The sequence below is a fragment of the Cupressus sempervirens genome, chromosome 1, assembly GCF_028749045.1.
Source record: "Cupressus sempervirens isolate cs-2001-9-10 chromosome 1, ASM2874904v1, whole genome shotgun sequence".
In the NCBI taxonomy this organism is placed as follows: domain Eukaryota; kingdom Viridiplantae; phylum Streptophyta; class Pinopsida; order Cupressales; family Cupressaceae; genus Cupressus; species Cupressus sempervirens.
The window spans coordinates 867,486,330-867,500,663 of record NC_143118.1 but is presented as its reverse complement, the minus strand read 5'-3'; the positions used below and the strand labels follow the sequence as shown (position 1 = coordinate 867,500,663).

General features: G+C 35.8%; 1 protein-coding gene across 2 annotated transcripts in view; it reads left to right on the top strand.

Annotated features, from left to right (window-relative positions):
• Positions 1 to 13,934, top strand: part of LOC149580589 (uncharacterized) — a 34,876-nt gene extending 20,942 nt beyond the window's left edge. Inside the window, exon 3 of one of the 2 annotated variants that reach the window (XM_089814243.1) lies at positions 11,871 to 13,934. In XM_089814243.1, coding sequence (XP_089670369.1) covers positions 12,051 to 13,754 — 1,704 coding nt within the window. In that variant the 5' untranslated portion in view covers positions 11,871 to 12,050 and the 3' untranslated portion in view covers positions 13,755 to 13,934. Of the gene's footprint in view, positions 1 to 11,867 lie in introns of both variants that reach the window. The other variant, XM_089814233.1, reaches the window with a different exon arrangement.
• The last annotated feature ends 400 nt before the right edge of the window (positions 13,935 to 14,334 follow it).

The following is a 14,334-nucleotide window of genomic DNA, read 5'->3' as shown; positions in this document are numbered from 1 at the left end:
AGATTTCTTTATTGATTTTTAAGCCTCTTCTTACTTTTATGACTCCCATTTTTTCTCCCCTCATACATGGTGGAAAAATAGTGAGTGAAGACATTACATGATGTTCCCTATGGATTTTAACACCAAGATAAATTCTCATATGTACATTCTGTCTCCCTCTCTAACTAATATGCTTACTTATGTTATTTTTTCTACATTAGTTCTTTTGGCCCCAATACAACCCCCACTCTTGAGGCCCCTTATCTAATGAACCATATTGTTAATTCTCGTATGGTACATTTTAGTGTTCTTTAAAGATTCATCCTTATCCTATCCATATTTCCTAACTCTCTATCCCCAAATGCTCAAGTACCTCTTTTGGGTTTGGATACTCACTTTTGGGACTTATTTGTTTCCTCTAAATTATCTATATTTGAAGTGTTTCCCTTTACTTTCTTAAAAAATGTTTTTCTTTTAAAACTTTTATAGACCATAGGAAAAAGATTCAATCTCTCTTAACCCAAAAAAATCAAATTACTTCTCTAACCTCACTTATTATCCCAAATTTGATCTTTAATAGTTTGTTATGATAATTTTAGGCTTGGTTCATATTTTATTTATTGTATTTTTGATTTAATATGACAAACTTATTGTTCAAATGATCTTTTTTGTTAATATAAAAAAATATTTAAATAGAAATTGATGGAAATGTTTGAAATGAATAGTTGAAAGAAAACATAGGCCATCTCAAGTCCATGGAAGTAATAAGAAATCAAGAACAGTAGGAACTAGTGTAGGAACACCATAAGTCAAGAACCCATTTTGGTATAGCACATGGATTCAAGTTTCTAAAGGACCTATATAATATGCAATAAATCCTTGGAAGGAAAAAGAATGTAAGAAGTTGACGAATAGAGTCATAAGTCCAAATGGGCCTAATAAGGGCCATTGGACCAACTTATGTAATAAGATCATAGGTGGGATAGAGGCTCTTAATAATAAATATTCCACCAAGGGGTAGAATTGGTGTCTTTAATAATAAATGATGTAATAAGGCCAAATAATAAGCTTTTGAATTGGTGTGGGTACCTAGGAGTTAATATGTTAAAACTAGCAAACTTGAATTTTCAAATCCTAATAACTAGTTAGGAAAAAGACATTTTTGGTAGTTTTGGTGTTTTTCCTAATTTTCCTTGATAGGAAATGAATGTAACTATAAGGGAAATTTTTTTAAAGGCAGTAGAATTCATGAATGGGGGAAATAATATTATATTGCATCAAATTTGCCAATAAACTCAATTTTTATGCAATTTTGTACAATTTTGTCATGGTTTCCTTGGTTATTGAATAGTTTCTTTATCTTCAATAATTTTTTATGATTATGCAAGGTATTTGAAATTTTCTTTCAGTTATATAAAGAATATTTGACTCCATTTTGTTGTTTGCATCCGAATCTAATCTTTATGGATTAAGGATCCATTCCACTTTATTTTTCTACCATACCTTGTCGAATGGATCAAGATTTGTTTATTATAAGTTTTTGTAACATGATATGATTTAGGGATGAAATATTCTTGAGATTTAAAGCCCTAGGTGCAAGATTGTGTGGTGAAGGTGCATCCCTAGAGAGGGTATCATGAAGGATATAGAGATTTCTGTTAACAAGGGTATGGTTTTATATTAGAAACTATTTATTTACATTAAATACATGGCATATCAACTTTGGTTTGATTCTCAAAGTGTTTTTTGATGGTATTTTGAGACAACTCTAGCTATAGGGTCATAAATATGTGGAAGTTTTGTTTCCCCATAAAATGTGCAAGGATGAAAGAATGGGCATGAGAATATTTTATTTTGGATCATAAGAAAATACTATTTCAAGGTTTGGAAGTATGGGGATAATCTCTACTAGTAGTTTATTTTTAAAAGTAGTCCTAATTAGGCATCTATCAACAACAAACTACTTAATTTGGTATAATTGATCCAAAGGAGAAATACGTTAATTAGCTCAATATTTTCAATAATTACTGAGAGGGTATCAGAATGGGTAATTTATTCTTCAAGTGTTGTGTTAAATACTTGAGTAAGAGTCCAAATACCTAATCAAGGGGGTTAGAAGGATTAGGCCTAGATAGCACTTTGGTATGAGCTCATCTTGCTAGTTTGTGGTGACTGATCAGGAAAGTACTATACATACTTCGTAAAAAAATTTGGGCCCTATTTTATCAGGATTTTGGGTTGACATGTAATTCTTAATTATAACCCTAAAGCAATAAAAATACTTGTATAAAAGGGCTTAGGGTTAGGGATTATTTCATAAGGTGTTGCAAAAATTGGTTCGTGTGGTGGTATTGAGCTGTAAGTGATTATGTATTGTAATCAGGTTGTAATCACTAGATCGTAAAATATTGGACTTGCTATTTGGTGGATGTAGCCCAGGGTTTGGGTTAACCATGTTACATCTTGGTGTCTTGTGTTCTTTTCTATGTGATCTATTATTTTTTATATTGGTTATATTTGCATGTAATTGTTATTTCTATCTGTGGTTTAATCCTAACACATCTATGAAGTAGTAGAATGAGTGTTTTAAATATATTGATTAAAGTTGAATGAGGGGTATTGGGACCCTGGAAGGTTTTGTAAAAGATGGTTGGAGTTTGAGACTAAGTTTTGCCTAGTGAAGGGATAAGGTTACTAAGAGTTTGAATCTTGAAGCATTGGAACACCATTTTTGGTTTGATCAACAGGGCCTTTAGGCAGATTTTAGTTAAAAGCATATAGATTTCACAAGAGTGAGGGAGGAAAAATAGTCTAAAAACATGAGGTAAGAATGAAAGAAAGAGGAGAAGACAAAGGGGGTGAGAAAATGAATGAGTAATATGTAGGTGAAAGATAATAAATAAGAATTTCTAACTAATGATAATCCAAATTCAATTTATAAGTTTATATCAAGACCCACTACTCAAAGAAAACTAATAAAACAAAAGAGAATCAATGACTAATTCACTAGGCCTATTGGAATCCAAATTCTTGTTGAGACTTAGGGCTTGATAGAAATTAAAGGATTTTTGTAGAATTTGAAAATCCCAAACTAGACACAAAAAAATCAAAATACTAAAAGTTGAAGCTCTTAAAATGCAAATAAAAAACTAATAAATAAGCCAAAAAGAAGACATAAAATCCTAAATAAAGAAAATAATATGATAAACGAGGGATCCCCAAAATTTATAATAGAAAGAAAAATATAATGGATGGGAAATATGAAATTTGTAGTAGATTGATAAATAATTATATTATGTTCATATAATGGACAGTTACATACTCTAAGGAGAATCTAATATTCTTACATGCTTTTCTAAATAATTATGATGTGCTTATCTTGAAATTAATTGTCATTGTATTTTAATATTAACTCCCTATGAAGAAATTGTCCTTTTTTAGTGGCACTCCCTATGGGAAGTCAAAACAACCACCTTGCAAAAGTTATGGAATCCCTTCAGGTTCATATTCTTCCTAAGAACCTAGGATTTACTAAAGTCTAGTTAGAAGGAGACTCTAACAACATTATTAGATGTTTAAAGGGTCTTAACAATATCATCTTGGATCATTTCTAAAATAATAAATAATACAAAGAATATAATTAATACAATTGAAAATATATATATATTGCATGCTTATATGGAGTCTATCACCATGGATGACTTTTTGGCCTATTTGGTGGTTAAATCTAGCACATCCATGACTTGGCATCTTGAAACTTGGATCTTAGAGTTGACGTCAAGACTTGCGTTGTTTATGACATGTAATACATAGAAAAGAGGAATTAATTAATGATGACTATTAAATTCTTTTGATTTGATCAAGTTATAAAAATTGGGAAAGGTTGTTGTCCTTTTGAAAGGTGTTTCGATAGTTATAACTTTATCCTACATGCTTTATGTGTTAGGATAAACCACGGACAGAAATAAAAACTACATGCAAATATAACCAATAACAAAAAATAATAGAACACACAGAAATGAACACATGGCACCAAGATTTAACGTGGTTCACCCAATCCCTGGGCTATGTCCACCAAACAGCAAGTCTGATCTTATTACAATCCAGTGATTACAACCTGATTACAATCCGTAATCCCTTACAGCTCAATACCGCCGCAAGAACCAATTTCGTATCACCACACATAAAAAAAATACCCAACCCTAAGCCCTTTTTATACAAGTATTAAACTGCTCTAGGGTTATAACATGTCGGCAATATGTCGGCCATAATATGTCGGCTACCATGTCGGCTACCATGTCGGCTACTTCCAAAAAAAAACATTTCGGGGCGATGCCCTGAACCCCACTATTTATGAAGTATGTACAGTACTTTCCTGATCAGTCACCACAATCTAACAATCTCCCACTTGGGGACTGATCAGGCTCCACACTAAACAACAATCTCCCACTTGGAGACTGATCCTGTAGCAATACAACTACCGCATGGGGCTCCCACTGGATCAAACCACCCTGGACTCTGCTGTTCTTTTATTCACATTTAGTCTAAAAGACTAACTGAAGCTGAAGAGGAGTTCAGCTTCTCCCTTGTGACAACCTTTGTCAACATATCTGCTAGATTTTCATTGGTATGTATCTTCTCCAGCTTTAACTGTCCATCCTCCAAAATTGACCGAATGAAATGGTACCGCAACTGTATGTGTTTGGTCTTAGAATGCAGAGCTGAATTCTTAGCAAGATGAATGGCACTCTGACTATCTGTGAACAAATAATTATCCTTCTAAGGATGTCCCAATTCTTCCAAGAAGAACTAAAGCCATATCATTTCTTTGGATACCTCTGTAGCAGCAACATACTCTGCCTCTGTAGTGGAGAGAGCATTAATCTTCTATAGCCTAGAAACCCAGCTCACGGCTGCCCCACCAACAGTAAAGACATAACCTATAGTACTCCGCCTGGTATCAATATCCCCAGCCAAATATGAGTCAACATAGCCCTGTAAATCAGTAGTAGAGCCCCCAAAGTGTAAACACGTATTGGATGTTCCTCTCAAATATCTGAGAATCCACTTGACAGCATTCCAATGCTCAAAACCTGGATGACTCATATACCTGCTAACGACTCCCACTGCATGTGCAATATCTGGCCTAGTGCATACCATAGCATACATCAAACTTCCTACAGCTGAAGCATAGGGTACCTTGGACATCTTATCCTCCTCTTCCTATGTCGTGGGACACATCTCCTTAGTCAATTTCAAATGACCAGGTAAAGGTGTGCTGACAGCTTTAGCATTCTCCATAGAGAAACGTTGCAACACCTTCTCAACATAATCAGCTTGAGATAGCGTCAATGTTCTGTTCTTCCTATCTCTGCAAATCTTCATACCAAGGATTTGTTTTGCTGCCCCCAAATCCTTCATAGCAAATGCATGTGCTAACTGGCATTTTAGCCCCTTAATATGATGCATGTTAGACCCAGCTATAAGCATATCATCAACATATAGACATAAAATAATGTAGCTATCATCATCCAACCTCTTAAAATAAACAAAGTAATCTGAATGACACCTGTTATATCCATGCTCATGCATAAAACTGTCAAATTTCAGATACCATTGCCGAGGTGCTTGCTTCAGGCCATATAAACTTTTCTTCAATTTGCACACTAAGTTCTCCTTACCTTTGACCTCAAAACCCTATGGTTGAGCCATATATATTTCTTCATCCAAATCACCATGAAGAAAGGTTGTTTTAACATCCATCTGCTCTAAATGCAAATCTTCAGTAGCCACAAGACTTAAAACAGTACGAATAGAAGTCATTTTAACAACAGGAGAAAATATCTCATCAAAATCAATTCCCTTTTTCTGTGCAAATCCTTTTACAACTAACCTGGCCTTAAATCTTTTCTTACCTCCTTCCTCTTCTTTCAACCTCTAAACCCATTTATTTTGTAAAGCCTTTTTACCTGCAGGCAACTTGCACAAATCCCATGTCTTATTTTTTAGCAAAGAGTCCATTTCATCTTTCATTGCAGACTCCCACTGAATCTTAGTATCCACCTACACAACTTCATCATAACTTTCAGGTTCACCAGCATCAGTAAGTAAAATAGAATACAAAGAGGGAGAAAACCTTTGTGGAGGTCTAATTGGCCTTGTTGACCATCTAACATTCACTGGTGTGTGTGGTATTTGTTGTTGCAGTTGTTGCACATCATGAGGAATGGCTGGAACATCAACTTTTGGAGTATCATCTAGCACTACATAATCATCTTCTTTCTTCTCATGTTGCTGCAACAGATCTTTGTACAACACTTTTTCATTGAATATGACATCCCGGCTTCTTATAATTTTATGATTTTCAAAATCCCAAAGCCTATAGCCAAATTCATTAATGCCATATCCAACAAAGACACATTTCTTTGATTTCACTTCTAGCTTGGTTCTATTTTCAGAGTCTGTATGAGCAAAAGCTTCAGAACCGAAGGTCTTGAGAAAAGAATAACTCACCTTCTTACCAGTCCATGCTTCCTCTGGAATACCACAGCCCAAAGGAGTAGAGGGACCTCTATTAATAAAATATATTGCAGTATTGACAGCCTCCGCCCACATGTGTAAGGGCAACCCAGCATGCAACCTCATGCTCCTTGCGCGCTCCATTATAGTCCTGTTCATGCGTTCAGCCACTCCATTTTCCTGTGGAGTCCTTGGAACAGTTTTTTGTCTACGAATACCATTAGTGGAGCAATAATCTTCAAATTCATGACTGCAATACTCACCACCATTATCAGATCTGAGACATTTTAATTTCTTACCAGTCTCATTTTCAACCAAGCATTTCCATTTCTTAAAAGTTTGAAATACATCAGATTTCTGTCTAAGAAAATAAACCCATACTTTTCTAGTTGTGTCATCAATAAATGTAACATAATAATGAGAGCCACCAAGGGAAGATACCTGAGCCGGTCCCCATACATTTGTATGCACAAGCTCTAATTTCTCCTTTTTGTTTTCCTTCCCTGTCTTTACAAAACTCACTCTCCTTTGTTTTCCATACACACAACTTTCACAAAAATCCATATTCACACATTTTAGACCTAGTAAAACTTTCCTTGAATGAAGTACTTTCATACCTTTCTCACTCATGTGCCCAAGTCTATTGTGCCACAATGCTGTATCAGAATCTACAGTAGCTATTTGTTCTCCCTGCTCAACTGCAGTAATTGTTCCTGAATATTCATTTTTCTCTGAAACAATCAAAGTAGAAGGAACAATATGACCTGTACAAAGATATAAGGTGCCTACTTTCACACCTTTTGCTACTACAAGGGAACCTTTTGAAAGCTTCAAATTTTTATCATTAAAAGTAATTACACAACCCTCATCACCGAGTTGCCCTGCTGAAATTAAATTCCTACTTAGCTTTGGAACATGTCTTACCTCATGTAGTAGCCAATGATTCCCATTCTGCAACTTAATCTTAAATTTTCCCTTTCCAACAATCTGACAGGGTTCATTATCCCCCAAATAAACAAGCCCAAAATCCCCTTGGACATAATCAATGAAATAACCTCTATGAGATGTAGCATGAAAAGAAGCACCGGAATCTAAAACCCATGAATCATCAACACTTTCTAAAGATAGAAGCAAAGCATCCTCTTCGGATTTATTACTTACCACATTTGCCTCTTTTTCTCCATCTGATTTATCTCCTTCATTTTTCTTTCGAGTCTAGCAATCTTTCTTTTTGTGCCTTGGTTTCCCATAGTACCAGCAATGATTTGGTCCTCTCGATTGAGACCTCCTCCCCTTTGACTTTCCTCTTGATTTCCCACGATTTCTAGAGTTACTTCCTCTTTCAGTCGTTCTGCCCTTGCTTTGTGCATTTAAAGCACTTCCTGATGTAGATCCACCTGAGGATTTTCTACGAGTTTCCTCACTTAAAATAACACTGATCACATCATCATATTTTAGGGTACTTGATCCAGGAACAGAATTACTCACCGCCATTACCAAGCCATTCCAGCTTTCAGGCAAAGAACACAAAATCAAGAGAGCCCTAATTTCTTCATCAAAATTGATACCCACAGAAGATAATTGACTAGTAATAGTATTAAACTCATTTAAATGATCTGCAATAGATCCACCTTCTGCCATTTTTATATTAAATAAACGCTTCATGAGAAATACCTTATTTGAAGCGGAGGGCTTTTCATACAGTGTTGCTAGGGTTTTCATCAAATCTTCTGTCGTCTTTGCTTTTGTAATATTAAATGCCACCGATGGTGCCAAGCATAACCGAATGCTTCCGAGTGCCTTTCTGTCCAAAAGATCCAATTCAGCCTCTGACATAGTTCCCTGATTCTTGGCTTTTCCTTCCAACGGCTTCCATAAATCCTTCTGATATAAATAGTCTTCCATTTGCATCTTCCATAACTGGAAGTTCTGCCCATTAAACCTATCAACCCTCAGCTTACCATCATCTGCCATTGCTCCCACTCAACCGTGAGACTCCCACTTAACCGTGAGACTTTCTTGCAGAGGATAACTGAGAAACAACTAGGCTCTGATACCACTTGTTAGGATAAACCACGGACAGAAATAAAAACTACATGCAAATATAACCAATAAAAAAAAATAATAGAACACACAGAAATGAACACAAGGCACCAAGATTTAACGTGGTTCACCCAATCCCTAGGCTACGTCCACCAAACAGCAAGTTCGATCTTATTACAATCCAGTGATTACAACCTGATTACAATTCGTAATCCCTTACAGCTCAATACCGCCGCAAGAACCAATTTCGTATCACCACACATAAAAAAAATACCCAACCCTAAGCCCTTTTTATACAAGTATTAAAATGCTTTAGGGTTATAACATGTCGGCGATATGTCGGCCATAATATGTCGGCTACCATGTCGGCTACTTCCAAAAAAATTTTTTTCGGGGTGATGCCTCGTACCCCACTATTTATGAAGTATGTACAGTACTTTCCTGATCAGTCACCACAATCTAACATTATGGGTGAATTTCTCCTCTCCATGATTAATAGGTGCAAGTTTGATATATTTGGGTAACCTTGTTGATTACTTCTATATTTCAAGGTGTCATCTCTAATCCTAAAGTCAATAGTTATTTGATAGTGACTATGGGTGGATAGATGAAAAGAAGGGAACTAGTCTTGTGTAGCAACTAGAAGGCTAAAAATAGCATGTGAGAAATTTTGTAGATGGGGCCCCTCACTTAATTTATGGAGTATATGTACAAAGGTAATATTTCTATTACTAAAATTCTTCATAAGGAATGGATGAGGGTAGAATGGTTATTGTTGGTAGGAAGGTTACTATGGATGAGGAAGTTATTTTTACTATTACTAACATCCCTATTGTTGGGAAGAAATCTTATAGGGATAGAAGATTCTTAGATGTTATTGTTCGTAAATTTCCAAAGAATGAAAAGGAAATGGAAGCCTTGGTTAAAGTATATAAATCCTATTTCCCACATTCTTCTATTAAAAATATTTTTGAGATTGGTGCTTAGGCATATTATACAATTATATTGTACCCTTAATGGAAGGTTTTCTAGGGTGTGCACCTACTATCTTGTGTTATTGTATCATTTTGATTATAATAGTAATGTATTGATGCCCTATTATCTCTACACCTATTTGAACATTGGTATTATTAGAATGAGGTCAAAAGAGGTCATCAATCCCCCCTATCCATAATGATCTTATAGGTTTGATAGATGAGTATTTTTATGCTAAATTTTTTTTTCCTTCTATTCATGAGTATTCAAAGCCAGAGGAGGAAACATAGGCCTTTGATTCTCTTAATGATGATGACTTTTCTAATGCTAATATTTGTGGGTACTCTAACCCTTATAAGGAAGAGGTGAAACATAGCTAGAAAAGGGTAAATCTCTTGCATCCTCTTTCAAGAAAAAGAATACTACAAAAGCCTCTAAAAATTGACCAAAAACAAGAAGGATTAAGAAAGGCAATGCCTATTCTAGAAAGAAGTATAACAAAAATGATGAGGAAATGTATATAGGAAGTGAAGATCTTGGAGAGAACAAGAAGAAGATGGATCGATTCTTCAGAAAGACTAATAGTCTTAAGGAGGTAACTAAAAAGGACCCATGCCTTGCCTCCTAGAGTTGCTATCTACATGGATATTGTAGATAAAAAAGATCTCAAAATTGATCTCGAACCTTCTAAAGAGGGAGTGGAGGGCTCTAGTGATAAGGCCAGCTCTTACAACCTCAAGAGTCTTAGGCAAAAAATAGTGTTTTCTGCTGGTTCTACTTTTGATAGGGTGAGTGTTAACTTGGAATATGTGAATGATTATTCCATGATAATTTTGGATAATTCCAGCCATGAAAATGGTATTAATGTACTTTAGGCTAATAGAAATGGAGTTTTATATTTCTATAGGATGATCAAATGGTCCTTCCATGAGATTATATATATCAACCTGAAGTTGAGCATGATGGAGAGAAAATATGATCATCTTGAGGCTGTGACTTTGGAAAAAGATTGTAAGGAATGTATGGGCATGGGTGTGGATGAAAAGGATGAGAAGATGGAAAAGGATAGTGATGATGCGAGATTCAAGGAAATTGAGGAAAAAATCTCATATATAGAGGACAAGAATGCTAGCATTGAGGTTTCCCTCAGGAGCATTGGGTATTAGATTTTTATATCTTGAAGGCCTCTATTTATGAACTCAGGATATTGGTTGACAAGCTAGAGAGTTTAGGCAGTGTCAAAGTCATTATTTAGATGGGTAAGGAGAAAGATAGTTTAGGGGATGTCACTTTTGGCCCTAATAAAAGGACTAGAGCTAATACCTGAAAGAAGGACCAAATGGTGCTAGGAAAATTAAGGATATTAAGAGGGTTGCAAAAGACATGGGGGAAATGAAGATTGAAGTTGTGGAGCTTCTCAAAATTTTGGTTTTGTATGCTTCTTGGTTTTGGATTGTTGCCAATATTTTTTGAGCTAGCCATCTTTTGGCTAGCTTTTGGTGTATTTTGGATGCCTTTTGTTATCTTTCCAACCAATTTCATGTGTTGTAGTTGTTTTGTTCTATTGTTCTTAATGGTTTATCTTTAAGGTTTCTTGTTGTATAGGATTTTAGGGCCCCTTCAAAACTTTCTTTCACTTGATAAAAAATCCATATAAATGAGTATTTAAGTACTTTAAAACTAAGAGAGAATTTGATCTTATGTTAAGATAACTTAATGATTTCCTTTATATTATCAAAATTAATGAAAATTGGAGATGAAAATACATTAAAGATATTTTTTTTAGTCACAGTTCTCTAGAAGTAAGATTGATCTAAAGAAACAACCAATTACTTAGAGATATAGAAAGATCATTTTATATGCATTTGGTGCTTAAGGATTCTAGGTAGGATAATGGATGGCCTTGACTAGATGCTCCTATATCCCTACTTAGAAGTGGGAGTTTCCTCACTTTACTAGTTAAGAAGAGTCTAAGAATGGATACAATTATTGAAGTACAAAAGATTCAAACACAAAATGAAAATAGTTCCTCTCTAAACATTAGAAAGGTTGTCATTCTTCTTGATAATAATACTGAATGTCTCCTATGATTATCTTTGATAATGTTTCAAAATTTAATGAGAAACAATAGTTATTAGCTTATAGTGAAATTAATATAATTTTTAATAATATTTCTCTTTGCTGGGAACTGCTTTTAACAACATTTTATACCATAATTTGAAGCAAAAATTGCATAATATATCAAGAAAGAGTAAATAAAAGTATTAATCGCAACTAGGGTTGCCATTATTAGTGGGATTTTATAAGTATAAAAACTTTCCTATTCTGACTAGTCAATAAAACTGTGACAGCAGGCAGAAGGGGGAAAAGGAAAATAAGGATCAAACAAGTCACTCTATTGGCTAAGCAGCTAGGGAAGAGAAGAGAAAGAAGAATCTATTCCACCACGTTGATAAGAGGAAAGAAACAAGATAAAACACTATTTGTTCACAAGAGCGGGGGGCTTGTCCTTGTTATTCACTTCCATATAAACTATGGCAGATTTGAAGGAAGCTGTAAACAATGTGTTGCTGCCAGTGCAACTTAGCCTTGGATTATTTCAAATCATGAAGACCACGCCTCTTTGGGCAGTCATACATTGCGCCCTTGCCTCCTTGCTCAACTTCTTCTGTTTCCCTTACACTGACTACAAAAGCCTCAAGCAATTCAGAGGTCGAGTTTTCAAAAAAGTGATCTCTCATACGACCACTGCAGGAACGAAAGCTAAAAGGCAGAAAGATTCTGAGACGCCTAAGAAAGAAGTGAAACCAGAGGATGTTAGAACCAAAGTCCAAGTGGAATACCTGGGCAAGAGGTTCGAATTAGAACGAAAAGATGGAAACATAATGTTAATGAGAGATGGGCCTGCATATTACATCACAGACAAAATGTGGGAAACTGTCAAGTACATTGTAAAGGTGGCTTCAAAGACAGTCTTCGTAAAAGACCATAAAGAAATATGGGAGGAAGTGGTCACGGGAGATATCATGGAGTTTGAAAAGGTTCTTGATTCAGTGATATTAGATAACCGCGCCGTTGTTCGTCTAGACAACGATTACTTTCTGCCTGTCAACTTATTGATGTCAGAGATTAAGCTGACGACAACTTTAAACTTCGTGGCCCTGTTCCTGAAAACTCAAAATCACATTCACTGGCTCATTCCTGCATTGCTAACCTTTGCATCAGTGATAATGGGGTTCAGCACAAAACTGAGGCTCCGGATCAGTCGCCTTATCAATACAATCCTTTGCAAGCCAGTCCAGCTGCTGTGTGATCTACTGCCTTTGGCAACGAGAAGGTGGGCTTATTCTTGGGGGAACTGGGTGGAGAATTTGAAGCCCAGCAACGACTTGAAATCTAAGATTGTGAGAGGCAGTACGATCGTGCTCGTTGCTGCAGGTGCAAAACTTGACTATAAATCCTTTGCTGACCGTGAAACCTTGGATGACAGTGAACGTTTACATGCGCAGTTTGTTGATGGAAGTGCAAAAGATGACTCTGAATCTTTTTCTGACTCCATAAGTGTGATTGTTGATGGAGGTGCAAAGGCCCGTCTAGAAACCTTGACTGACTGCAAATCCTTGGCTGAGCCTGTAATCATGACTGACAAGAGCCGTAAACGTGTTCTTCTTGCTAATGGTGAAAAAGCTCAGCATGAACTCGACTCTTTTAACCCAACAAGGCTAAAGGTAAAATGTGTACATGAGATTTTGCCTAAAGTAGGCCCGTTTCTGTTCAAATGTGAGTCTAAATGTGACTTGAAATGGAACTCAAGTCATTACTCAGTTTACATTGAGTGGATCTTCGACATCAACAGTCAAACGTGCACATTGAAAGCCGGTCGTGTTCCTCCGCAGGAGTTGTTAAAACTCCATGATGTTTCTATCAGAACGGGTCATCAAGATAATGATTGTAGTCAGGAGTATGATAAATATCCTTGTTCGTATGGAAAGTCTTTAATAGCCGATGATTTGGATACATCATCTGTTGATGTTGAGTGTAGCAGCAGCGAGGAGGCCATAAAACTACTGAGATTTGCTTTCTACATGGCCAAGTACAAAACAACTTCACTGAAATCTTATGACCGTAAGAATAACAAGGTCACTGTCCGCCGCTTCGTGGAGTCGATCAATGCCTATGCGAGCAGCGGTTATCCCCCACTCTACAGATTGATCATGGACGACGTAGTTGTCCACTGATAAACAGAGTAATCTTGTTCCATGGTATGTATATGGTCATACCAATAAAAGTTAAAGAAAAACTGAAATGACTATAGTGGGACACATCTTGTCTAGCTGAGGAAGATTGTGTATTAAATTATGTTGCACAACACTGGATTAAATTATGAAATCATCTAGCTATAGTTTTCTTTCTTTTCATTTTTAAAGACTGTTAGGCTTTTAAGTTTTTCTGTTTTCCTTTTTTATGCTCAATCTCACATTTCGGTGAGATTAGCTTCTTTTCTCTCGAGGACGGCAATGCGATGAACTTTATGGATCCGAGGCCTGCCACTGCTAAACTATACGAGCCAATTGAATAGTATATAGTAATGATTGCATTTTGTGGCTCAGTTTGATTATAAATTAAATGAATGGTACATACTTCTAGGAACAATGAGTTTCCATATTTCCGTTTACTTTCAGATGATATTTAATTCACTCATGTGAAGCTGTTAAGGATATAACATTTTTTATGATGATCAAGAGGTTGCTTTGTAGAACGAGACTATAAAAATTCCCAGTCTATAGTGTCAAATAGTGTCATCTTCAATGTCTACTC